This window comes from Drosophila obscura, unplaced genomic scaffold (genome assembly GCF_018151105.1).
Source record: "Drosophila obscura isolate BZ-5 IFL unplaced genomic scaffold, ASM1815110v1 contig_58, whole genome shotgun sequence".
In the NCBI taxonomy this organism is placed as follows: domain Eukaryota; kingdom Metazoa; phylum Arthropoda; class Insecta; order Diptera; family Drosophilidae; genus Drosophila; species Drosophila obscura.
The window spans coordinates 934,559-961,478 of NW_024542848.1; the positions used below are offsets into that span (position 1 = coordinate 934,559).

At 39.4% G+C, this 26,920-nt stretch overlaps 1 protein-coding gene across 1 annotated transcript in view; it reads left to right on the plus strand.

Moving 5' to 3' along the window:
• The window catches only part of LOC111079708 (ubiquitin-like protein 3), an 81,604-nt gene that overhangs the window by 17,792 nt on the left and 36,892 nt on the right, over window positions 1–26,920 (plus strand). The window contains exon 4 of the mRNA XM_022374971.2: window positions 17,218–17,326. Coding sequence (XP_022230663.2) covers window positions 17,218–17,326 — 109 coding nt within the window. The remainder of the gene's footprint in view (window positions 1–17,217; window positions 17,327–26,920) is intronic.

Below are 26,920 nucleotides of genomic sequence, written 5' to 3' on the forward strand. Positions count from 1 at the left end.
AGCATTTTTCGCGACTAACAAGGTTGGAAGGTTTATTAAAAGCAATCTACGAGGGTAAGATGGCAGTCTCATACCTGCATCCCAGTTAAGGCCACGCAGAGCAAAAAGTTTTTCTGGACTGCTTCTATACGGTCCTGGTGTACTTTGTAATGGGGGCACCATCTTGTGTATGGTGCCGTACTCTAAAATGAGACGAACAAGCGAGATATAGCGAGTCTTCGTTATATAGGGATCGTCAAATTCCTTTAACCACCTCTTTATAAACCCAAGCACGCCCCTGGCCTTATTGACCATGGTAGAAATGTGTTCAGAAAACTTCAACTTTGGGTCTAGTTTAACACCAAGATCATCAACCAAGGTAATTCTCTCAAGAGAACCACCGCAGAGGCTATAAGGAGCCAAAAAGGGGCTGGAGCGATGAAATGTCATTACTTTAGATTTCGAGGCATTTAGGTGTAACATATTTAAACAACACCATGACTGAAAGTTATTGAGATCGGATTGCAAGCGAGAGTGAAATGAGATGTCCTTATACTCGACGCAGAATTTAACATCATCCGCATACATGAGTACTCGAAAGTTTGTTAATACTGAAGGCAGGTCATTAATAAAGAGTGGCTCCAGAAGTAACCTTAATAGGTGAAGAGCAGGAGTTTTTGAAGAGGACTCTTTGCGACCTAGAACGAAGGTAGCTAGAAATCCATCTCAAAAGATTAGGCGAAAACCCTAAAAGGTCAAGTTTTTGTGCTAGAAGGGAATGGTTTACAGAATCGAATGCTTTACTGAAATTACCTTGGAAGCCGTTAATGATAAAAGAGGTAAACTCTAATAAATTTGTGGTTGTTGATCGTCGCCTTATAAATCCGTGCTGAGACGGAGATATAAGTGATTTGCAGAGATGTTGCAAATGCGGAGTTAAAATTTTGTCAAACAATTTAGGAATAGCGGATAACTTATATATATCTCTATAATTACTTGCATCAGACTTGCTACCTTTCCTATGGAGCGGAATAATAAATGATTCCTTCCAGATTGGGGGGAAGCATGAAGAGTTAATGGATAGGGGGAATAGTTTAAGCAGGGGTCCACACAGAGCGTCGGCACAGTACCTGAGTACACAGCCGGGAACTCCGTCAGGACCTGGTGAAAACACCGGCTTAACTAGTCGAAGATCGTGAAGCAGTGAGCTTTCATTTAACAAGGGCTGAAAATGCCGTTTGACCTTGGTAAACTGTATGGATACGGCTGACAAGAGTAGCTTTCATGAGAATAGGTTGTTTGGAAAAAATTGGCAAAAAGATCGGCAATTGCCTGATCATTGCATGCTGACATATTGAGAAATGATAGCGAGGATGGATGTGCGGACGTTCTACGCTTACTATTTGCGAAGCTGTAAACCTGTTTAGGGTCCTGTGAAAATCGAATCCTGCATCGAGATATGTAATTTTTATGGCATTGAGCATTAAGAACGGAGCAATTTGACCGAGCTATTACATAGCGAGAGAGAGAACCAACTTCTTACAATTTTGTATAAAGTCTTAATTCTAAGTTTTTTAGACTGGATAAATCTTTGATAAACCAAAGATCTAATCTCAGATCTGACAGGACAAGAAAGTGGGACACAAGAATCAAAAAGTGTGTCAAGTACATTGTAAAAAATGTTTGTGCCTTTTATAACGTCAATGCACAAGTACAGAGCGGACAAATCGAAATCGCCAATGAGGTTATTAACCTATTAAGCGCCGAGTGTCTTTAAAACCATAAATTTTGAAATCCATTGTTTTTACGTACGCTGCTATTTAAATTTCTGGCCTAACTATGAAAAAGACAACTTAAGCGTCTGAAAAAGTGTTTTATTATTTTTAACAACATTCTCCAGGAATAGAAACCTTTTTTTGAAACATTTGAACCTATTTTCATAAAACTTTTGGCACTCAGAAAGAGTATCTATAAAACAGGCCTTAATCAGCGTTTTTTGCTTTAAAACATCCATACCGTCGATTATTGATTTTGTTTCGATTTAATATTAATAAATTCATGATTCGTCTCTGTAAAGATGTTAAACGCATCTTTTAAAGCACCACGATCGTATTTTTTGAAAATTTTCGAATTTTAAATTTTGTGGGTTTCCACGCTACCACACCTTTTTTAACACGAAGTCATCATGGAAAATCTTATTAATGGTCGTCATACTAATGCCCAAGAATACCTTAATCTCATAGTATGTAACATGACGATCTTGCTCAATCATTTCGCGCATAGCATCGATATTTTGTGGCACGAAATTCGTCCTGCAACGAAGGAATTCCGCTGTTGAATTCGCGATTTCAGTTTTTTACATTGTCTTCATCAATAAAAGTTATCTAATCTGATCTTGGCTTATAAATCCACCTAAAATATCGTAGAAAATCATGCCACAGACATTTTTATGTGTAAATTTAAATTTTTGCCTGAGAGAGAGTTTTAATTCTTAAAACTCCAACTTTTTTATGCAGCTGACCATTTGGTCCTAGCATGACTAGAAGTTACCTAGGCCAGAAACCTAAATAGCACCCCTCGTATTTAGTTAATAGGAACATAATGAACACAAAAATATAATTTCATAAAAAACAAATAAAATCAGTTTATTTTAATTTTATTTTTATAGCCGTACTCAAAAAAGAGTTAAGGGGTATATTAGATTTGTGGTAAAAGTGGATGTATGTAACGCAGAGAAGGAAAGCCGAGTCAATATAGCCATGTCTGTGTCTCCGTCCGTACGTCTTGTTTGTCGTCTAGATCCCAGAGACTATTAGAGCTAGAGCAACCAAATCGTGTTTCCAGACTCATGTGATATCACACTGCTACAAGTGCCTCCACAAAGGACGAAAATCTGTTGCAGGCACAATACGATAAAACTAAAAACGCAGTATCGTAGAGAATGTCCATACCTACCAGATTAATGAATCTAAATCAAATCGGATCATACTTATAGCCAGAATGAAGATATTAATTTTCAAATGCTTCCCCCGCCTCCTCCAGCAAGAGACCCGTTATGTACGCGAGCGTCCTCTAGCGGAGATGTAGAATATAAATGGTACATGTATAATCTACATGTTAGATGTATAATATACATTGTGGATGTAGATAGCAGATGTAGCAACAAAATGTAAACTGTAAACTTTTTTTTTAGTTCTAAAATTCTAAAAAATCATAAGTTCAAAAATGTATATACTGACTGAGACAGGTATAACTAGAGTCGCGTCCCCAGAAGCGACTCACACGTTCCTTCTCGTTTTTATATGAAGTTTGACAGGAATTTTTAGATTCCGCGGTGCTGTATATTATGCTTATAGGTATGCTTATAGTATGCTTATAGGTGAATTAATTAGGCGTCGCACAGTGCACTATGGGTAAAAAGACCGTTTTTGGTGCATAAACTCTAGTTTTTAAGATATTGACTTGAAATTTTTTTCGGTGTGTTATATGAAGTAAAATAAAATTTTGATTTTTTTTTTTTTTTCAATTTGACTACCCGCACAGTGGGTAAAAATAAATTTGTAATTATATAATTGTCAAAAATTTTAATTTCCATTAATTTGGCAATACATGCTTATACAATGCTTAAAAAAAAAATAATAAACTTCAGCTATATATTTATGATCCATTAAACAACTTTTAGAGCACTGAAAAAAAAATTTGGTTGCATTTTTATAAAAACTAAAACATTTAAGCTTATAATATTTGTTTCTTCATTTATTTTAGTTTTCAATTTCGTCTGGTATTTCTTCCTCTAAGTCTATTTCAAAGGTATCACTTCCATCATCGTCACCATATTCTTCATCTGTATCGTCTTCACACAAATTTTGTGAGGTACCTCCGTCTTTGTTGCCAACACTTATGGATATGATTGGCGAATCCAAAAGATCGACAACCTCTGCTGGTAGCCTCATCCTGTTAGTTTTTTTAATGCAAAGACTCGATAGTAATGGATCAGACGAATCCATAGCTCTGTGAAAAACATCTGCCATATTGTCAACCCGGCTACATTTTCTGGCATGATATTTTCTGTCAGCCTTGAAAAGTTTGTGTCTTGCTTCTGATGCACTTTCTGCTAAGGAGCCAACAGGAACAGTTGATTTTTCAATGATTATGTATCCATGTACTAAAATTTTGTGTACTGTTGGAGACATGGGATACCAAAAGTAGTTAGCCGTATACATAGTAAAAGTTTCCAGACAGAATATTTTGAATTTCTCTGAATTTATAGGGTAATGACAATTTATGGCAATCAGAATTACGTGTAAGCGATGAATCAAATTTTGATCTATTCCTAATATAGAGGACAATAGTTTTGGGTTGGAGAATGCCCGCCTCGCCGTATTTCCATCATTAGTATTGCCACTGCCGTTTTGTCTCGGCTTGTCTACATGAAGACCCATATCTTTCCAAAACGCTGTTTGAATTTTTTGTTTACGTGCCGCCAATTCGAATTTGTCATTTCCCTTGACATGCCACATTTTTAGCTCAATTCTGTAAGATAATTTGAGTAAGAATTCAAAAAATCGAATCCACGCATGAAGGGAACTTAATCCATATTGATCCGTATATGGCTTCATCTCAAACGTTTTGGAATAAAAATCAGTTATATTAAGAAGCTGGGTGGGCTTTGCCCCACACATTGGACACGACTGGCAGGATTTCGTTCCCGTTAATATATTTAACACCTTGCCATCGATAAGTGTGAGGTGCCCATCGAATTTTACAAAGATTTTGTTTGACTTATCAGTATGCATGTATATATTCAGGTTTTTAATCTGATTGTCCAAGGTTTCCTTTTCTTCTAATATAAGAGACGTTGATTCTTTAACATACGCAATTTTTAGAGGACGGCAAAATCGTATGGACTGAGGTGATTTATTCAACCAGATGACTCTTTGTTTTTGATCTATCATTTTTATTGGAATCATTGAGGTCGCAAAAAGAGAATCATCTAAAGATGGAGACTCGGCTATGCTAAATTTTTGTTTGTATAAACTGTGACCAGTAGACCCATCGAAACCGTAGCTAAAAATTAGTATACACTGAGTAACGTCTGAAAGTATTTCACAGACTTCCTCTTGTATTAATAATATTCGGGACGCGGTGTGGTTCAACAAGCTTTGCAAGGAAACTTTGGCTTCATTTTCGGTCCATGCTATTCCAGCAGGTCTACATTTTAGTTTCTCCTCAGCTATTTTTGAATAAGGGGGGTAAATATCGCAGCCATGTTGCTTACTTAGTTGTTTTACATTTATGTATTGCTGCTTAGTCAAACCATTTTCCATAAAAAAAGCGAATGCCTTCTCAGAAGTTATTGGACTTGGATCAACCGATTCAGTCGTAGAAGTTTTTTTTATAATTTCATTTTCATTTGATTTTCTTGCTGAAATGCTAGCAGCGTGTAGTAACAAAGGAGTTGAATTTTGTTTTTCTACCGCAAGTTCAGCTGCTAACTTAATTTTTAGTCGTTTACCAGCAGCTTCATATGTCAATTTCGGACGACCCCCTTTTTGCGGGGATTCATTTCCAGCATAAAGCTCTATTTTCATATTACCGGCTAGCCATATCGCGTGTTTTTGTTTAAATCGCTTTATGTTTCGGCTGCATCTTGGCAAATGTTTATTGATGTAATATATAAAATTGGCAATTTTATTTGATATTATCTGATTCATTGTTTTATCAAAGCGATCGCCATTCAATTTTCCGAAAATGTAACTCTTAAGAGCTTCTCGCGAGCGGTTGTTGCTTTCCCAAACTTCGAGAAGAGCCACGTGGCCAAACTCATATGTTGCTAGATAAACGAAATTTTTGCGAAAAGGAGCAAAAAGGAACAAAAATGGTTAAGTGTATGATAACAAAGACACTTTTGTCTTTAACTTTTCGTTCTTACTCTTTTGCTAGTCTGTGCTAAGTGATAAGTTTTACTCTACAAAACACAAACACAATTGTTAGTTCAAATCTATGAAGATACACATATAAAACAGTTCACAGTTGGACAACAAGACACATTAATGAAAACATATAAATTAATTTACATTAATAAATACCTTCGCAAGGAATTTCCATTTTTAGAATTATGAAATTTATTTTGTGCACAACAAAACAATTGCGCAAAGTTTGCAAATTTTCGCGCCAATTTACCCACACTAAAAAACCTCTCAAAAAGCTGACTTTGTTGCTGTGGCAACCCTGTAGGGTTGCCACCAAAAATTTTTGGAAGGCGGTTTTATGCAAATGAAGATATCTAGACTAGATTAATATGGGTCATTCCTAAAAATTAACTAAAAATATAAATAGGTTTATGCACCAGAATCGGGTTTTTTACCCATAGTGCAGTGGCTCGTTTTTTTTGTTTTTTTTTTGTCTGGACGTTGATATGCAATGACTGCACCATCAAGTGGCCCATGCGACACCAAGCCGAAGCCTGTTACGCGCGGAACCCAGGCAGAAACGCAGCCCGCCCAACCGACCGAGGGGCGCTGCCGCATGACGAAAACTCGTTGCAAAAGTCGGATATCGCATTGTTGAATTTGGCAAAACTTTTGTTACACTTCAATTAGGAATTAATCAAGCTATTCAAATCCAAAATTTTATAATTTACAAAATTTTTTTCAAGATTTATAATCGTTGCTCAAAGTTGCAAAATTGTTCTGTTTTTGAAAAAATGAAGGAAACCGTGCTTAAAAGGCAAAGGTTAATACATTTTTCTCAAAAGTACTCAAGCTAGGAGAACATTTCTTTTCCCCCTAATTTAATGAACAAATTTAAAATATGAATTTAAAAAAAGGGAAATATTTGTTGCGATTTTATTTTATTCGATTTTTTTAAGAAGTGTAATTTTTTTTCACTTTTTTAAATTTTAAGCGGGATATAAAAAAATGGCATATTTGGCCAAGCATTGGAAGCATTAGAAGTTACCTAGGCCAGGAAACCAATAGGAACCCTCGTTTAGTTAATAGGAACATAATGAACACAAAAATATAATTTCATAAAAAACAAATAAAATCAGTTTATTTTAATTTTATTTTTATAGCCGTACTCAAAAAATAGTTAAGGGGAATATTGTTTTTTTGGTAAAAGTGGATGTATGGACGTTGATATGCAATGACTGCACCATCAAGTGGCCCATGCGACACCAAGCCGAAGCCTGTTACGCGCGGAACCCAGGCAGAAACGCAGCCCGCCCAACCGACCGAGGGGGCGCTGCCGCATGACGAAAACTCGTTGCAAAAGTCGGATATCGCATTGTTGAATTTGGCAAAACTTTTGTTACACTTCAATTAGGAATTAATCAAGCTATTCAAATCCAAAATTTTATAGCTTACAAAATTTTTTTCAAGATTTATAATCGTTGCTCAAAGTTGCAAAATTGTTCTGTTTTTGAAAAAATGAAGGAAACCGTGCTTAAAAGGCAAAGGTTAATACATTTTTCTCAAAAGTACTCAAGCTAGGAGAACATTTCTTTTCCCCCTAATTTAATGAACAAATTTAAAATATGAATTTAAAAAAAGGGAAATATTTGTTGCGATTTTATTTTATTCGATTTTTTTAAGAAGTGTCATTTTTTTCACTTTTTTAAATTTTAAGCGGGATATAAAAAAATGGCATATTTGGCCAAGCATTGGAAGCATTAGAAGTTACCTAGGCCAGAAACCTAAATAGCACCCCTCGTATTTAGTTAATAGGAACATAATGAACACAAAAATATAATTTCATAAAAAACAAATAAAATCAGTTTATTTTAATTTTATTTTTATAGCCGTACTCAAAAAATAGTTAAGGGGAATATTAGATTTTTGGTAAAAGTGGATGTATGGACGTTGATATGCAATGACTGCACCATCAAGTAGCCCATGCGACACCAAGCCGAAGCCTGTTACGCGCGGAACCCAGGCAGAAACGCAGCCCGCCCAACCGACCGAGGGGCGCTGCCGCATGACGAAAACTCGTTGCAAAAGTCGGATATCGCATTGTTGAATTTGGCAAAACTTTTGTTACACTTCAATTAGGAATTAATCAAGCTATTCAAATCCAAAATTTTATAGCTTACAAAATTTTTTTCAAGATTTATAATCGTTGCTCAAAGTTGCAAAATTGTTCTGTTTTTTAAAAAATGAAGGAAACCGTGCTTAAAAGGCAAAGGTTAATACATTTTTCTCAAAAGTACTCAAGCTAGGAGAACATTTCTTTTCCCCCTAATTTAATGAACAAATTTAAAATATGAATTTAAAAAAAGGGAAATATTTGTTGCGATTTTATTGTATTCGATTTTTTTAAGAAGTGTAATTTTTTTTCACTTTTTTAAATTTTAAGCGGGATATAAAAAAATGGCATATTTGGCCAAGCATTGGACTACACGAAAAAATAGTGGCGATATTCAGTAATTAAAAAAAAAAACCATTGCCACAATTGCACCTTCTAGGGGATATTAGTTATTTTTATTCCAACCAATGCTAACTCAACGGCCCTACGTAGTTGGCCATTAGAGAACGCTGCAGAGATGTTGCTCAATATATTCTTTGTTTAAAATGTTTTAATATTTAAAGAAGAAATTGTCCCTATTTTCAAATGGGGAAACCATTTCACAATATACTTATTTTAAATCCGGAACGGCTCTTACTTGCCTTAGTGCGGAAATTTCGGGATCCAGAAACCTAAAAACAAGTTAAACAAATCTTCGTTTTGTCGCTTTTCTTATTAACTGTAGGTATTAGCCATTTACTGGGAAGGCTTTTCTTGCACAGTTTTTAAAAACGCTTCGATTGCATCTCCATTTCATGATTCAAAAACTAAAAAAAAATCGATAGCAGGACAGTTCTATTATTTTACGTTTAATTGTTGAATGTTTTTACTTGCCGTTGTTTGGTAACGTCCAACTTTGCGTGCTATCAGCTCAGAATGTGCAAAATAAATAATTTTTTTTTTTAATTTTACTAATGCAAATTTATAAAAAATTAAGATTTGTTGTACAAAAATCAATTTGCCTATTGCCTTCCCCATTTGCCTCCCCTTCCAGTGATACGCCTGCTCTAATTTTTCTTTAAAAATTTATTTTAAGTATTGAAAATATATGCATTGCATTTCAGACTTATACCTAGCCGGGTTCAAAAGACGGCGGATCTAAAATTGGTTGACCAAACCTCCGAAAATCACATTTTACCGTTTGGAACGTCGACGGCCCAACGTTTCGGTCCCTTTTATTAACTTTTCTAAGAATCTGAAGCTCGTATATCAACATAAAACATGAGAAGGAACGTGTGAGTCGCTTCTTGGGACGCGACTCTACTTTTATACCCGTACTCAGTCAGTATATACATTTTTGAGCAAATGATTTTTTAGAATTTTAGAATTAAAAAAAAAAGTTTACATTTTACATTTTTTTGCTACATCTGCTACTACATCTACAATGTATATTCTACATCTAACATGTACATAATACATGTACCACTTAGATTCTACATCTTCTCCGCCAGCGGGCACGCGCGCACTGAACGAGGCAGAGTGTGCGAGCGAGAAAGAGAATTAGTAGAGCGGTCTCTTGGTGGAGGAGGTAGGGGAAGCCACTGAAAATTAATTTCTTCATTCTGTCTATAATTATAATCCGATCTGATTCAGATTCGGCAATCTGGTAGAAATGGTCAATCTCTACGATACTGCGTTTTTAGTTTTATCGTAAACGTACTCGAAGAGCTAAGGGGTATATTAGATTTGTGGTAAAAGTAAATGTTTGCAACGCAGAGAAGGAAACGTTTCCGACCCCATAAAGTATATATATTCTTGATCAGCATCAATAGCCGAGTAAATATAGCCCTGTCTGTCCGTCCTTATGTCTGTTTGCCCGTCCGTCTTGTTGAGCGCCTAGTTCTCACGGACTATATGAGCTAGAGCAACCAAATATTGATTCCAGACTTATATGATACACTGCTACAAATTTTTGTTTTCAAAATCTGAAGGTTTTATAGCAAGAAAAAACAACGTTTACAAGAAAATTGTACCACCTTTCATAGGATTTTCGATTCGTGGTGATAGAATGGATATACCTGAAGATATAGCGAATCAAAGTTAAACGTTTCCCACATTTTAAAAGTTTCTACATCTTTGGCCTAAAAAAACGAGAAGGAACGTTTTGGGTCGCTTCTGTGGACGCTACTGTGGCTACTATGGTCTACCAGATTGCCGAATCTGAATCATATCGGAGCTTTCCCTGCCTCCTACAGCAAGAGACCCGCTACTCATTCTCTTTTTCGCTCGCACACAGTGCCTCGTTTAGTGCGCGAGTGCCCGCCAGCGGAGAAGATGTAGAATCTAAATGGTACATGTATTATCTACATGTTTGATGTAGAATATACATTGTAGATGTAGATAACAAATTTAGCAAAAACGAGAAGGAACCTTTACTTCTTACTTATACTTACTTATACCCGTACTCAGTCAGTATATACATATGTGAGCATATGATTTTTTAGAATTTTAGAATAAAAAAAAAAAATTTTACATCTTACATTTGTTTGCTACACCTGCTATCTACATCTACAATGTATATTCTACACCTAACATGTAGATTGTACATGTTCCATTTAGATTCTACATCTGCTCCGCACTGAACGCGGCAGAGTGTGCGAGGGAGAAAGAGATTGGTAGCGGGTTTCTGGCAGAAGAGGGCGGAAGAACCAACAGAAAATTAATTTCTTTTTTCTGGCTATAATTATGATCCGATCTAATTCAGATTCGGCAATATGGTAGATATGGTCATTCTCTACGATACTGCGTTTTTAGTTTTATCGTATCTTTAAAAATGTGCCTGCCACAGATTTACGTCCTTTGTGGGTCGGAAGGGGGCGGGGCGTATATATACTTTATGGGGTCGAAAACGTTTCCTTCTCTGCGTTAAACACATCCACTTTTACCACAAATCTAATATACCCCTTAACTATTTTTTGAGTACGGGTATAAAAATGTAAAATTGTTTAAGAATTCTACATAAATCATAAGCTAAAAAATGTATATACTGACTGAGTACGGGTATAAAAGTAGAGTCGCGTCCCAAAAAGCGACTCACACGTTCCTTCTCGTTGCCATTGCATTTATTTAAAAACCCCTGTTCGGCTAAGTGCAGACCCATGGCAGCACAAATAGAAGCACAGCGATCACCAAAAACTGGTAATTGTAATGAACTAAATTAGCAGTAGTTTGAGAAGACTATCACAAAAACCACATACGTATCGTCTGAACGCGAAACCGAGTCCGATGCGCATCTGAGAAGCTTGCTGTTGAGCTAGCGAGCTTTTTCACTAGCGTAGTTTTGCGATATGTTTATTAACGAGAAGATGGTTGTTCAGATTAAATATGGTTTATTGTTGTAAACAGTATAGAAGGCGATACAGAGTCAAAGGGATAGTAAAAGGTTCGAGTTAGGTTGATGACGAGTCGGTTGGAGAGTTAGCTGGATTCAAGACGGGTCAGATTGTAGACGCGGGGGTCGGTACAAGACGGTGTCGGATTGAATAGCTCGATTTCAAGACGATGTGCAGTGGTTGCTAGATCCAGACTGAATCAAAGGGCAGGCGGCCGAATTGCCCGTGCCCTAATGCGAGCGAGAGAGCGAAAGATCGAGAGAGTGATAGCAAAGCAAAGGAAAGAAAGAAAGGCGTGAGATGTAGAGGCGAAAGAGAACGGCTGCATAGGCTGCTGCCTTGCGGGAGCATGAATGCGTGCATGAGTTTGTAGGTAGATGACAATTTAGTACAGTGGGCAGTGAAAACAACGAACAATAATAAGGATTTACTCTACTGCTGCACCACTGGCTATAATCTATGCATTTGTTCACTATTTGGCTGCGTAACCAAACACCTGCGTTGCAGGGTTTGTATTCTATTATGTTGCCTCCGTAGTTATTCGATGGCCAACAGTCTCGGTAAAAGCATTTTAATTAAGTTTGCCGTAAAGTTCAGATGTATGTTTTTTTTTGAACAGCTGATTGCTGCCATGCACGGAGAGTTGCCATGCACGGAGAGTTGCCAGACAACTGCTAGAGTTGTCGAGTACATTGTTTTGTTTGACTCGCACGATATGGGATGTTTTTTTGCTTTGAAATTATAAAAGTAAAGCTTTGAAAAATCAATTCTTTTATTTCATAAAAAAAAAAAGAAAAATTAATTGTTTTGATATGATAAAATCAATAAAACTGCAAATGAACCCTATTCGAAATGAATCTTGAAAGGTGTCAACCTTACCCTTAGTTCGAATTTGGTTTGTGACAATGCTAAGAAAAATGAAATCGCTCGGAATTCTGTGGCACGGCGGAAATTTCTAAGCGGAATTCCTCTGCGCGGTTTCCCATTTCACTAGTGATTTCTGTTGCACCCCTGATAATCATTATTTTTGATCAAAATGATGCTTACAGATCAACGATGCAACCTCGCTGACGAGTCATTGTCAAAATTACTTTTTGTAAAATTGAATAATACTTGCAGACCCGCGCGCTTCGCTGCTTACTAAATGAATTTAATGTTTAGGAATTCATAGAAATTAAAAAATGATAATTTTTATGTAATGACATATTTTATATATTGCAATGCTTTGTGATAAACAATATTCATTGTTTTGCCGTCGGTACAATGAATAATTAATGCCGAAGGTTTGCCTACTCGTGAGCACGCTACATACAGTTGACCATGTGAAAATAGCGGATGCTCCAAATTTAAACCACAAAATTGCAACGACTGTCCTTGTGATTTATTAATAGTCATAGCAAAAGCAAGACGAATCGGAAATTGTAGTAGTTTGAAATCAAATGGCATGTCAGTCGGAATCATCGGAATTCTCGTGTTCACCACAAAAATTTCCCAGTCAAAATAGTTGCTTCAAGTAAATAGTCATAACTTTTTTCACAGCAAGTCTTGTACCATTGCAAAGTCGTGGTGGAATAAGATTCCGCAGCATGATTATGGTGGCTCCAACTTTTACTTGTAAATAGTATGGCGGCAATCCAGGTAAGTCCAATGAATTTAGAAATTCGACTGGATAATTTACAGCATCATCTTGATTGATAATTGTATCAACCGACCTATACGCAACCATTTCTCCTGGGATGGAATTCAAAATAGATGCGTTGATCTCATTGACATCTTTATTTGCTCCGGCCAAAATTGCTCTGAATCAAGTATTCCTTCGATAACACAAAAGTGCAAAAATTATTCGGAAGCGTTATGAAGCCAGAATTGTCAACGGGAAGTATGCTATTACCAATGTCTAACAGTTGTCTGGAAAACAAATCTGCTGAAGCATCCTTTTGCAATTGAACACGTACATTGGTAGTCAATCTAAGTGTTTTCACAGAGCGCCACAAATTAGATGTTTTCAAACACGCATTAATTTCATCAGCAGAAGTTCCTAGTTTGACTACAGGCAATGTTTGTCTGAAATCACCTGCTAACAATATCAATGCACCACCAAACAATCGATTATCTTCACGAATATCTTTCAACGTACGATTAAGTGCTTCCAGTGACTTCTTGTTGGCCATAGTACACTCATCCCATACAATAAGAGAGCATCTGGTATTTTGTTGTTGTTTTTTTTTTCAGAGGTAGTGCTGCTTTTTTTCACATAACTTAAGTAGCTTTTATCTGCTTGCATAGATGTTTGCAGTTCCGAAAAGCTGACAAATGCAACTCTAAATCGTTCCCAGACACTTGGTATTTGCAGCTTACCGCCTGGAAGATATTAAGCTTTCAAATTAAAATTTCATAATTTTTGATGTAAAATACTTAAGTTATGTGAAAAAAAAATCACTAAGTTCATGTAAAATTATTTTTGAGCTGTTTTGGTCAAACGGCTGCAAATTGACCGTTTATCCATAGATTCTAATGAGCAATACCTCAAACGACGCCCAATTAATGCGTCTATCTAAAACCAAAAATGTTGGCCAAGAATTTTTTTTTCGACTTTTCCCGAGAAAAATTTACACCATAAAAAAATAATAAAGTACTACAAAAATTTTTAAATCCCGAAATCTATCAGAAAAAGTCATTTTGGTTGACAGCCCAAATCAAAAGTTCAATTTTGTCGAGTAGTGTTATCATTGAAGAGAAACGTAAAAAATCAGAAATAAAAAAAATCATAGCGGAAATGCAGAGAGTGCAAAAAAACAAAGATTTTGGTGTAATTCATTTTTTAAAACTATTATAAGTATGTGATTTTTTTATTAAAAAAAAAATAATAATCAATATTTACGGCCCCTGCAAAATATATAAGGACACAGGATATATCATTTTTTCGACTTTTCCTGAGTTTTTAAAGTCAAAATTTTGAAAAAAAAAAAATAATAATAATGCACAAAAATCATAAATTTTGCACTTGAAAGCTTAATATTTCCCAGACGATAAACCGAAATCACAAAGTGCTAAAATCTAGTTTATAGCTGATTTCATTACAACTTAATTTAAGGTACTTAAGTTAAGTGCAAAAAGGAGCGCGCGCTACCTCTGAAAAAAGCTTAAAAATAAAATACTAATTTTTAAGAATTCTTTAAAAAAAGTTCTGACGACAAAAAAAGCAGAATTCTTAAAAAAAAAAAAATGGAAAGCCCAAAATCTATTAGAAAAAGTCGTGTTGGTTCCTTGAGGAAAAGAAAATTTCATTTTTAGTTTTATCATTGCTAGATAGAAGAAATTAATATGCTTCGCTACCCCCTTCCAGAGTTGTAGTGCTAACTCATCCTCTTTCTCGCTCACACATTCTTCATCGTGCAGAGTGCGCCCTCTCGCGGAGGAGTGTGAGCTAGAACGGCGTTTTCTGAATTAATCATTTTTGAACCCGGCTAGGTATAAGTCTGAAATGCAATGCATATATTTTCAATACTTAAAATAAATTTTTAAAAGAATAATTAAAGTAGGCGTGTCACTGGAAGGGGCAGTTTTCTACAACAAATCTTAACTTTTTATAAATTTGTACTAGTTAAATTTAAAAAAAAATTAAAAAAAAAGAAAATGATTTATTTTGCACTTTCTGAGCTGATAGCACGCAAAGTTAACGTCCAAACAACGGAAAGTAAAAAGATTGAACAATTAAACGTAAAATAATAGAACTGTCCTGATATCGATTTTTTTTAGGTTTTTGAATCATGAGATAGAGATGCAATCGAAGCGTTTTTAAAAACTGTGCAAGAAAAGCCTTTCCATTAAATGGCTAATGCATAATAGATTTGTTTTTATTTGCTGTTAATTTACCGGATCCCGAAATTTCCGCACTAAGGCAATTAAGAGCCGTTCCGGATTTAAAATTAGTATATTCAGAAATGGTTTCCCCATTTTAAAATAGGGACAATTTCTTCTTTAAATATTAAAATATTTAATTAAATGCATATGCATATACATATGGGCAGTTCCTATCTGGCGTTACGTTACATTCGTACGACAAAATGTTGAAAAAAATATTTAAAAAACTGAAATTTGCAAAAATTATCCTCGTTGAATTTAATTTGGTTAGACCTATATTCACCAGAAAAATGGCAATAATCGAGCGTACGGTTTTAAAGATATAAGCCAAAGTATGACCTAAAAGTGCGTTACATAAAACAGAAGTGGTTTTCGAGGTTGGGGTACAAAATGGCAAAACTCTGCGAATTGGATAGGGCTATCTGTATAACATTTTTTGTGATAATAAATGAAGTATTGAGAGTTAATTTTCAAATTTATTAAATGTGAAAATTTTTCTCTTTTTTGTTAAAAATGCGTGGAGGCATCTGGCGAACGTTACTGGCGTGACGTTACCAAATTCCGCGATTATAAAAGCCTAAAAATATACTGTTAGCCAAGGTTCGACCAACGGTCTGATAATGGTTTTAGATAGTTTAATATATTAGAAAGACTTTAACGATAAACTTTTATCAAGAATCATCTTCCTAGGAGATAATAGTAAAAAAAACATGTCTATAAAAATACCAGAAAATCCAAAAACGTGAACTTTGGCTTATTTTTATAGGTTTTAGGATGAAAAGTAATGAAATTATTTGTGAATAAAGTAAATAAGTTACCTTTCAAAAAATTTAGAAAAAAATATCCGGAAAAAATTATATGGAAATCGGTGTTTATTGACTTTTTATGATTTTTGGCCTGGTGGACCTTTTGGCGGAACTGCCCATATGTACATATATAGCACGGGGTCGTGACTTTGCCAAACTAAAATTTACGTATTTGTACCATTCATAAGGTTGTGATTGTTAATTGTTAGCTAGTTGGAATCTTAAACAAAGAATATATTGAGCAACATCTCTACAGCGTTCTCTAATGGCCGACTACGTAGGGCCGTTAAGTTAGCATTGGTTGGAATAGCTAATATCCCCTGAGAGGTGCAATTGTGACAATGGTTTTTTTTATTTGCTGAATATCGCCACTATTTTTTCGTGTAGTCCAATGCTCGGCCAAATATGGCCTTTTTTTTAATATGCTGCTAAAAATTGTAAATTGGGGAAACTTTACGTTGTTTTTTTTTTAAATCGAATAAAATATAATCGCAAGATATTTTTCTCCTATTTTATTTTTAAATAAAATTTTAAATTTAAGTACTTTTTGAGAAAAATGCATTTAAAATTTGTTTTTTTTTAATTATAATAGCTTTTTTGGTTTTAAATAGCTTGATCAATTTCCAATTGAAGTGTAACAAAAGTTTTGCCATATTTAACAACATGAGATCCGACTTTTGTAAAGAGTTTTCGGAAAACGAGCCTCTGTGCGGCGTGTTGGTCTGAGAATAAAGAGACAGCGGAATTAAAAACAATAGCGGAAACATGGGAACAGATAAAATATTTTAAAATCCGTCTGATTTAGTTCCGGGTATAAAAACAGAGTCGCGGCTTCAGACGCGCCACGCAACATTCCCCCTCGTTTAATTTTATTCTGATTCTGATTTTTTCATACGGCATCTGCGCTTATAAGGTCCGGTCTTTGTCTGTAAACTCTTGTTATATAAAACTGAATCAAGTGTATTTACCATTTTTACCACAGCCCTTGAAGTCGTGAATTCTTGTGGCTCCACTGCATTTATTCAATTTGAATATCTTATGACACCAGGAACAAGAATTTTAGTTTGCTAGATTTCTTTTCTTCGTGAAAAATTTCATTTATCAGAAATATTCAAGAAAATAACTAAAATTAGTTATATCATTAAAATATGTCTATTATTCGTAATTTTCAGATTAACCTTCGTTTAATCCTCGTTAGTGGGAAAACCAAAGAATTTATATTTAACCCATCAGATTCTGCTGGCGATATTGCACAAACAGTATTCGATAATTGGCCAACTGGTAAGTATATTCATTTGATATATATATGTGGATTGGAACTTATCTTCTTTGAATAAGATTCCCTCCCCTCATATGCTGCTTGAAATTATCCTTACAAATTAATTATTTCTTTTAATATTTTGTCTTTATTCATATAATTATATATATAAGGGTATTTAACTTAAGTTTCACAATTTCCTAATTTTTTTTATAAATTTTCTCCGAGCTGAGCATAAACAACCTCTTCCTCTCGAAGCCGGAACCACTAACCATACAGTATATAGATGTGCCAGTTCATACACCGAATGTGTCGCAGCTAAATTTTCCGTCCCAGCGCCCTAGGGCCTTCGGCTGGCGTGCTGGGACCATTCGGCTGTAGAGCTGAGGCATTCGGGTCGAGAGCTGGGCCATTCGGCAAGTTGACGACATGTTCGACTCATGACGGGATGCGAAAGCAAGACGAGCCTTGAAAATGTTTGTGTGTACAAAGGCATGACAAAATATTTATCAATTCTTATTTTCCGAAACCGTTTTAGTTGTGAGTTTCCAGGTTACGTAAATGTGTGTGTGCCACGTATGCTCACATAATGTGCTTGTGTGGTGGGTTTTACAATTTTTGGAAGCTTGAACCGAAATTAGTTTTTCGTGTTGTTTTGAGGGCTGATGTAGCGACCTGAGTCGACCTGCCGCAACATAAATGAGGAATGGGCAGAGTAGGTGGGGGTGGGCGTGGGAAATAAATAAAATATAAAAATAAAAGATGTTATTTGTTTTATTTATTTGGAAGTGCACGCTTACATATACATATATCTATATATAAATTAAATGCGAATGTACATAAATATTGTGCAAATGCCGTCGGCTTTCGACTTTGCAACTTTGCCAATAAATTCCTTTTTTTTTCAGAGAACTTTGTTATTTATTTGTTATTGATACATATAAAAACGAGAAGGAACGTGCGAGTCGCTTCTGGGGACGCGACTCTACTTATACCCGTACTCAGTCAGTATATACATTTTTGAGCATATGATTTTTTTGAATTTTAGAATTAAAAAAAAAAATTTTACATTTTACTATTTTTTGCTACATCTTTTATCTACATCGACATATATTATGTATATTCTACATCTAACATGTAGATTATACATGTACCATTTAGATTCTACATCTCCTCCGCTAGGGGTTGCTCGCGCACTGAACGCGGCAGAGTGTGCGAGCGAGAAGGAAAATGAGTTGCTTGGTCGTCGTCAGGAGGGGGCAGGGGAAGCAACTGAAAATGAATTTCTTCATTCTGGCTATAAGTATACTCCGATCATACTCTTGATCAGATTCGGCAATCTGGTAGATATGGTCATTCTCTACGATACTGCGTTTTTTGTTTCAGCGTATCTTTAAAATTGTGGCTGCCACAGATTTTCGTTCTTTGTGTGGGCGGAAGGGGGCGGGGCGAAATTTTGAAATACACTTGTAGCAGTGTTTTTTTAATTTTTGTTATTCATAGTAATAGTAACCTAAGGATATATACATATAACTATAAAAATATACGGTAAAGAATAAAAACATAATTAATACGTATATATGAACCAGACTTGCGGGACTGCCGTGAAGCATTGCTTCACAAGGCTGGCTAGCCTGTTACGGCCGCTCGTTTCTGATACGTTCCAGACGTCTTAGCTCTGTCGCGATCTCCGTCGCAAGGCTGCAAATCGCCGTCCAATTTTGTTGGCTTTCCAGCATAGCTGGTACCAGGCCTTCTACTGTGATGGGCACCCCTAGAGTGCCCTCTAAAAATCTGACGCATGTGGTCAGGACATGCTCAGCGTTTTCTTCCACCCCACAGCTGCTGCATAGCTCGTCTTCCTCGTGGCCAAAGCGATGTAGGTACGACTTAAAGCACCCATGTGCACTCAGAACCTGCGTCAGTGCGAAAGTTAGTTCCCCATGCCTCCGATCTATCCACGCCTTTATGTCGGGGATTAGGCGGTGTGTCCAGCGGCCAGTCTCCGCTCTATCCCATTTATCCTGCCATCTATCCAGGCATATGGACCTCGCTCTGCTCATGGCTGCTCTGTCGTCTTCTTGCGTGATGGCGGCCTTCCTCTCCATGTAGTTTGTCCTGGCTTCCATCGCTGCCAGTTGGACGGGTAGTATGCCGCTTATCACCAGAACTGCCTCTGTGGAGACTGTGCGAAAAGCCGCACTGATCCGCAAGGCTCCAAGTCTTATGTCAGACTCTATTCCCTTGGTATAGCTTTTGGTGCTCGTTGCCTGAGCCCATATCGGCGCGGCGTATAGTATTGACGACTTTGCTACGTTGAAGAGAAGTCTCCTGCTCGTCGACTTCGGGCCTCTATTGTTCAGCATCATGCGGGATACAGCCATAATGACGCCGTGTGCCTTCCGGTGTGTCTCCTGCAGGTGCTCTCTGAATGAGAGCCGGTTGTCCAGCATGACTCCGAGGTACCTGATGGCTCTTTTTGAGATAATGCAGGTTCCTCCTACCGTTATCCTCGCCGTCTCAACCTGTTTCCTGCTGCTGATTAGGACCGCTTCCGTTTTGTGCTCGGCCAGTTCAAGTCCTGCCTGGTTTAGCCAGCCACCTATGGTTCTGATGGCCTCGTTCATTGCGGTTTCCGTTTCCTCCAGTGTCTTCCTGACGACCGTGACCGCGACGTCATCAGCAAAGCCGACAATCTCTACTCCGTCTTGGAAGTCCAGGTGCAATATTCCATCGTACATGGTATTCCACAGTAAGGGTCCCAGTACGGATCCTTGTGGGACCCCTCCCGTGATGAAGTATGTCCGTGGGCCATCGTCGGTATCGTATTTCAGCCATCTATCATCCAGGTAATCGCTGACGACTGCTTGCAGATAATCTGGGATTCCAAGTCTCCTAAGGGAGGACAGTATCCTGCTCCAAGATGCGGAATTAAAGGCGTTCTTGATGTCCAATGTGGCCACCAAGCAGTATTTTTTGGCCCCACCGAGCCATCTCGTGCCTTCAATAGCCTTTTTTGCTGTGCTACACACCTTGTCCAGTGCATCCAGGGTTGAGCGAGCCTTCCTGAATCCGTACTGACTGTCGGATAGTCCCCCAGAGTCCTCTATTGCTTTATTTAGCCTTCCGCTGATAATGCTCTCCAGCACCTTGCCTGCACTGTCGAGGAGGCAAATGGGCCGGTATGCCGATGGATCCTCTGTGTCTTTCCCTGGTTTTGGGATCAGCACCAGCTTTTGCTGTTTCCATCTTCCAGGGAAGCAGCCGTCTGTGAGACACCTGGTGTATGCCTGCGCGAAAGTTTCTGGGAACATACTTATGGCCAGTTTGAGAGCCCGATTTGGGATGCCGTCAGGTCCTGATGCTTTGATATTTGGAACGCTCTGTGCTATCTTGAGCACCTCTTGTATTGTCACCGGCGGCACTCGGTGCCCCGAACCGGCAGTCCTGTCTATCTCTCTGTCTTGCGCTGGGAATAGGTGCCTGACGATCACTTCTAGTCTTCCACTATCTGTTGGCGCCGGGTTTTTGAATCCACCTGTCTTCTTCATGACCACTTTGTAGGCCTTGCCCCAGAGATCATTTTCTGCTTCGTCACAGAGCTCTAGGAAGCATCGTTTTTTACTTGTTTTTATCTCCCTCTTTAGATTCTTCCTCTCTTGGGTGTATGCCTCTCTGAGGGCTTGGAAGTTATCTGCTCCCCGGGATCTGTGGTATGCACGTCTGGCGCCTATGCATTTACGGCGGGCCTCCTCACTTGAGTGGTTCCACCAATAGATCGGCTTATGCCCCTTGAACGGTTTGCTGCGCTCCATGCTGGCTTCGCATGCCCCTTTAAGCTGGCCCATGATGTAGCCCACCTCGTCTTCTTCACCTTCCATCTCTGCTAGTCCTGCTATGGCTGACCGAAAAACGGATATGACCAGAGTTTCTTCCTTGTAGTGTCCCCTCGTGGCAGTCTTTGGGGCGGCTCTTCGGGCCCGCGTGGTGCAAAGGATAGCAGTGTGGTCGCTCGCGGTGTACTTATCGCTGATCTGCCATGTCGTGGTCGCTGCCAGGCTGGAGCTTATGTAGGTGAGGTCGATAATCGATTTGGTCCCTGCTCTGCTAAATGTAGGCGTGGTGCCGGCATTTTTGAGGACTATATCCAGCGAGGCGAAAGCCTCCACCAAGACACGACCCCTGGCGTTCGTTATGGTGGACTCCCATTCCGTAGCCCAGGCGTTGAAGTCGCCCGCTATAAGCGATGGCGAGTGTGCCCTTATGTCGCTAGCCAGTTTGTCTACTGCGGCGCTGAACTCCTCGAGTGGCCAGCTGGGTGGCAAGTAACAGCTGTATATCCATGTGTCTTTCAGCTTCGCTCTAACGAAACCTTTTGCGCTTCTTACTCCGTCTAGATGCTGGGCCGGTTGGCCACACATCCAAATTGCCGCTTTCCCCGATTGATCCGTGACCCACGTGTTGGATCTCACGGTTTTATAGGGCTCGCTCAGCAGTGCCAGGTCGATGTTAAGCTCTTTTAGGGATTGGGCGAGGAGGTCCTGGGCCATCCTGCAGTGGTTTAGGTTAAGTTGGAAAACCCTTAGCATTTTGACGATTTTACTGCCTCGCGGTACGCCGGGCACTTGAAGCTTCCGGACGCATGGTCAGTTGGACTGCCCTTTGTTTGTGCGCAGAGTAATCAGTGTGGGTCGTTTCTGCAGTTTCTGGCCTCATGGTCTTTTTCTCCACATCTGAAGCATGCTCCTCGGAGGTCCTTTCGTCCGGTGCAGTTCAGCGAGATGTGTCCGAATTCCAGGCACTTAAAGCAGCGTTTTGGTGATATGATTGGCTTTATGCGACATATTACCCATCCTATTCTTATTTTTGTCTTCGCTACAAGGGCATTTGAAGTGCTTGTCGGCAAGCATAGTGTGGCTATCTGCATTCCACTTCTTGTAGTTCGTAGCGATTTCACCGCGTCTTCGGTTATTGTGGTTCCTTCTAGGGCCATTTGGACTGCTTCCAGTACCTCCGTCTTGGTTGTGACCTCGTCCAGGCCCAAGATGTCGAGTCTCGTTTGCTCGGTCAGGGCTCGTACGACAGCCTTGGCCCCTAGTGCCTTTCCAACGGCCGTTTTTACCTCTTCTGCGCTATGGCTTGGCGCTTTCTTAAGGCGCAACAGCAGGTCACCCTTTGCTGTCTTTCTGATGCTCTCCACATCTTCGCTGACCTGGCTCAGTGTTGCGTCTCCTTTTACCGATTTTAGGAGCTCTGCGTAGGTGATGTCTCCCACGCTCGCTACCACTATGGCATCGGATCTCGTCTTTTTTGGGGGCTGCTTTTTCCCGGCTCCTGTGGGTCTGTCCGTTGGGATTCGCTGGGCTTCAGTTCGGTTCCTCACTGCTGTTACCTCTCGCGACCTGAACTTTTTCGGCGGAGTTTGTCTCTGGCCTGGCTGTTCCCTTGCCCGCTTTGGTGTCGCTTGACTCCTCTCCGCAGCGACATACATTCTGCCATTTTTGTTTGCCGCTTTCGGTGAGGTCTGCGTGTCCCCATCTCTGTACCCGATAGCATTTTCGGTCTCCTGGCTGGTGAGGTTGGCTACCATCTGCTGCAGGCTTACCAGCTGTGATAGGATCTCTCTCCCCCGCTGGTTTATTGGCCTATGACTAGAGAACCACGTCGAGAGGTCCTTCAGGTGCAGCCCCATTTGGGTTACCGCGTCCGCCAGGGACTTTGGTGCTATCACAGGATTTCCTATAGATTCTGCCATTTCCTGCTCCGGTGACTGCTGTGGTGGCGAGCTTGCCACTGGCGATCTTGCCACTGGTGATCTTGCCACTGGCGATCTTGCCATCGCAGTACTTTTTGCGAAGGGGTTTCCTGCATCCATTGTTCTGGATTTTCCCCGTCGGATACGGGATCCCACGCTGTTCGCCGGTTTCCCCTTTGCCTTAAGTCGATGGGGGATATACCGCCCCTTCTCGGTACGACTTGGCTTAGCCTAGCAGTAGGCAGCAGCCCTTTTCTCCTTACCAGTATGAAAATAAGAATATAAAAAATTCGCCTGGAAGTATGCAGCCTTTTTCTCTTTGTCTTCTTCTTTGTTTTATTTGGTTGAACTCGTGGCAGGAGCTGTCTGCTACGATTTTATGCAGCCGATAGTGCTACTGTGGTTAGTTTGCGCGCTACCTAACACTATTTTTGGATCAGCTGCTCGAGTCGCCAGGGAAAGGAAAAAACGCTTTAAAGTGCGCGTGGAAAGTTTTGTTTTTGTGGTCCCAATACAATTGAAGAGAGAGCGGGATGTATCGGCACTGGGTGCACCCTCCGCCCCCTCGCCACTGGCTGGAGCACGTCCGCGACCTGGCAAAGTGCTCTGTAGGATCTACCTTTCACGCGTAGGACAGGCTCGGTACGTACCCTTTCCAATTGGAAAACACCAGCTCACTTGTTTATGTTTTCAGGGAGGTCTCAGGCTGTTTTTTCCGCAATCACTGGAGACACTCTGGAAACACCTCCGTTCACTTTCAACTTGCAACTTTGTGTGTCTCGTAGCAGTGTGATATCTATCACATGAGTCTGGAAACCAAATTTGGTTGCCCTAGCTCTTATAGTCTCTGAGATCTAGGCGCTCAACAAGACGGACAGACAGACAGACAGACGGACAGACAGACAGACAGACAGACAGACAGACAGACATGGCTATATCGACTCGGCTATTGATGCTGATCAAGAATATATATACTTTATGGGGTCGGAAACGTTTCCTTCTCTGCGTTACACACACATTACCACAAATCTAATATACCCCTTAACTCTTTTTTGAGTACGGGTATAAAAATTATTGGAACTAAAATAAATGTATAAAATGTACATATGTACACTACTGGTCAAAATAATAAGTACAGAGGCATCGTGCTGAGTTTTTATGAAATATCTCGAATGTTTTTTAATTTATGACTGCCAATTGTTTATATTCTAAAAGATTACAGTTGTTTTTATCTGGACGTTGATATGCAATGACTGCACCATCAAGTGGCGACACCAAGCCGAAGCCTGTTACGCGCGGAACCCAGGCAGAAACGCAGCCCTCCTCCCGCCCCACCGACCGAGGGGCGCTGCCGCATGACGCGCGACGCGTGTTACCGAACCGATCGCGAGCATGCAGGAAAGATAGGTGTTAGACTAAAATTCGAGGAAAATTAGAGCTAAACACAACTAAAAGAGCTAAACATGCAAAGATAGCTAAGAAATATAACTAATTACGGGAAAGGTATGTTAGTACTAGTGATTTAAGAAGAGGAAGGGAATTAGTAGTTGATATTATGTGGTAGAGGGAATTGAAGTCCGAGCAAAGGACCCTAAATGGTTCGTGCAAGGAATAATTCGATCTAAAAAGCGGAAGGAACAAAGGAATGAAGTTTCTAATAGATCTAATAGGAATCGTAAAGTTTATGCGGCTCAACAAGTCAGGGCTATCTACGTCACCCTTGATCAGGTTGTGCATAAAAATCACACCAAGCATTTTTCTACGACTAACTTAGGTTGGAAGGTTTATTAAAAGCAATCTCACACCTGCATCCCAGTTAAGGCCACGCAGAGCAAAAAGTAAAAAGTTTTTCTTGACTGATTCTATACGGTGTACTTTGTACTGGGGGCACCATACACAAGAGCCGTACTCTAAAATCGGACGAACAAGCGAGATGTAGAGAGTCTTCGCTATATAGGGGTCGTCAAATTCCTTTGACCACCTCTTTATAAACCCAACCACACCCATGGCCTTATTTACCATGGTAGAAATGTGTTCAGAAAATTTTAACTTTGGGTCTAGTTTAACACCAAGATCATCAACCAAGGTAATTCTCTCAAGAGAACCACCGCAGAGGCTATAAGGAGCCAAAAGGGGGCTGGAGCGATGAAATGTCATTACTTTGCATTTCGAGGCATTTAGGTGTAACATATTTAAACAACACCATGACTGAAAGTTATTGAGATCGGATTGCAAGCGAGAGTGAAATGAGATGTCCTTATACTCGACGCAGAATTTAACATCATCCGCATACATGAGTACTCGAGAGTTTGTTAATACTGAAGGCAGATCATTAATAAAGAGTGTGAATAGTAGGGAGCGAAATAATAAAAGATTCCTTCCAGATGGGGGGGAAGCATGAAGAGTTAATGGATAGGGTGAATAGTTTAAGCAAGGGTCCACACAGAGCGTCGGCACAGTAACTAAGTACACAGCCAGGAACTCCGTCGGGACCTGGTGAAAACACCGGCTTAACTAGTCGAAGATCATGAAGCAGTGAGCTTTCATTTAACAAGGGGCTGAAAATGCCGTTTGACCTTGGTAAACTGTGTGGTTACGGCTGATAAGAGTAGCTTTCATGAGAATAGGTTGTTTGGAAAAAATTAGCAAAAAGATCGGCAATTGCCTGATCATTGCTTGCTGACATATTGAGAAATGATAGCGAGGATGGATGTGCGGACGTTCTACGCTTACTATTTACGAAGCTGTAAAACTGTTTAGGGTCCTGTGAAAATCGTATCCTGCATCGAGATAGGTAGTTTTTAAAGCATTTAGCGTTAAGAACGGAGAAATTTGACCGAGCTATTACATAGTGAGAAAGAGAAGAGGGAGAACCAACTTCTCGAAATTTTGTATAGTCTTGATTTTACATTTTTTAGACTGGATAACTCTTTGGTAAACCAAGGAGGCTTCCCAGATCTAACCGGACAAGAAAGTGGCACACAAGAATAAAAAAATGTGTCAAGTACATTGTAAAAAATGTTTGTGCCTTTTATAACGTCAGTGCACAAGTGCATAGCGGACCAATCAAAATCACTAATGAGGTTATTAAGCTTCGTAAACTCGGCTTTACGAAAGCAGCGGCAATGTTCAGATATCCTATCCGTTTGATCCTATACAGTAGGATCAATATCGACCGAAACTTCGAATGTAGGATGGTAGGAGTCTTCAGGTATAATGAGCGGAAGGGCTCGGGTTAGCAACGCTATGGTCGGATCCGAGGCAAAGCTCAGATCAAGCAATCGACCCAAGGAAATTTTCACATGGTTGACTTGAGACAGGGATAGGTCCAGCAAGCCGTCGATAAAGTCATGTCGTGACATGGGCACAAGAGTATTAGACTCGTTTACCGAAGACCAAACAGTACCTGGCAAATTGAAATCACCAAGAACTATCATATGGTCTTTATCTGATAGCGAGGAAGAAACTGTTTTTAAAGCGGACAGGTGATGCTCGTATATTAAGATATCCGAGGAAGGTGGAATATACGAGCAAGTAATGAAAATGGAAAAGCCTGGGAGAATCAGTTTTACGCACAGGAATTCCAGGTCTTGTTGAACCTGGTCCATGAATGTTTCCGACGTGAAGTTTGAGTCCACTGCAATAAGGACCCCACCTCCACGTCGAGACGAACGGTCATTTCTAAAAATTGTGTACCGACCTGCCAAAACTTCGGAGCTAAGGATGTCCGGCTTTAACCAGGTCTCGGTAAACACAATAACGTGGGACGAGAATGCGAGACTCTCAAGGAAAAGTGTGCTGAGCTTACTACGCAAGCCTCTAGCATTCTGGTAGGTAACTACAAGAGAGGAAGTTATTTTTT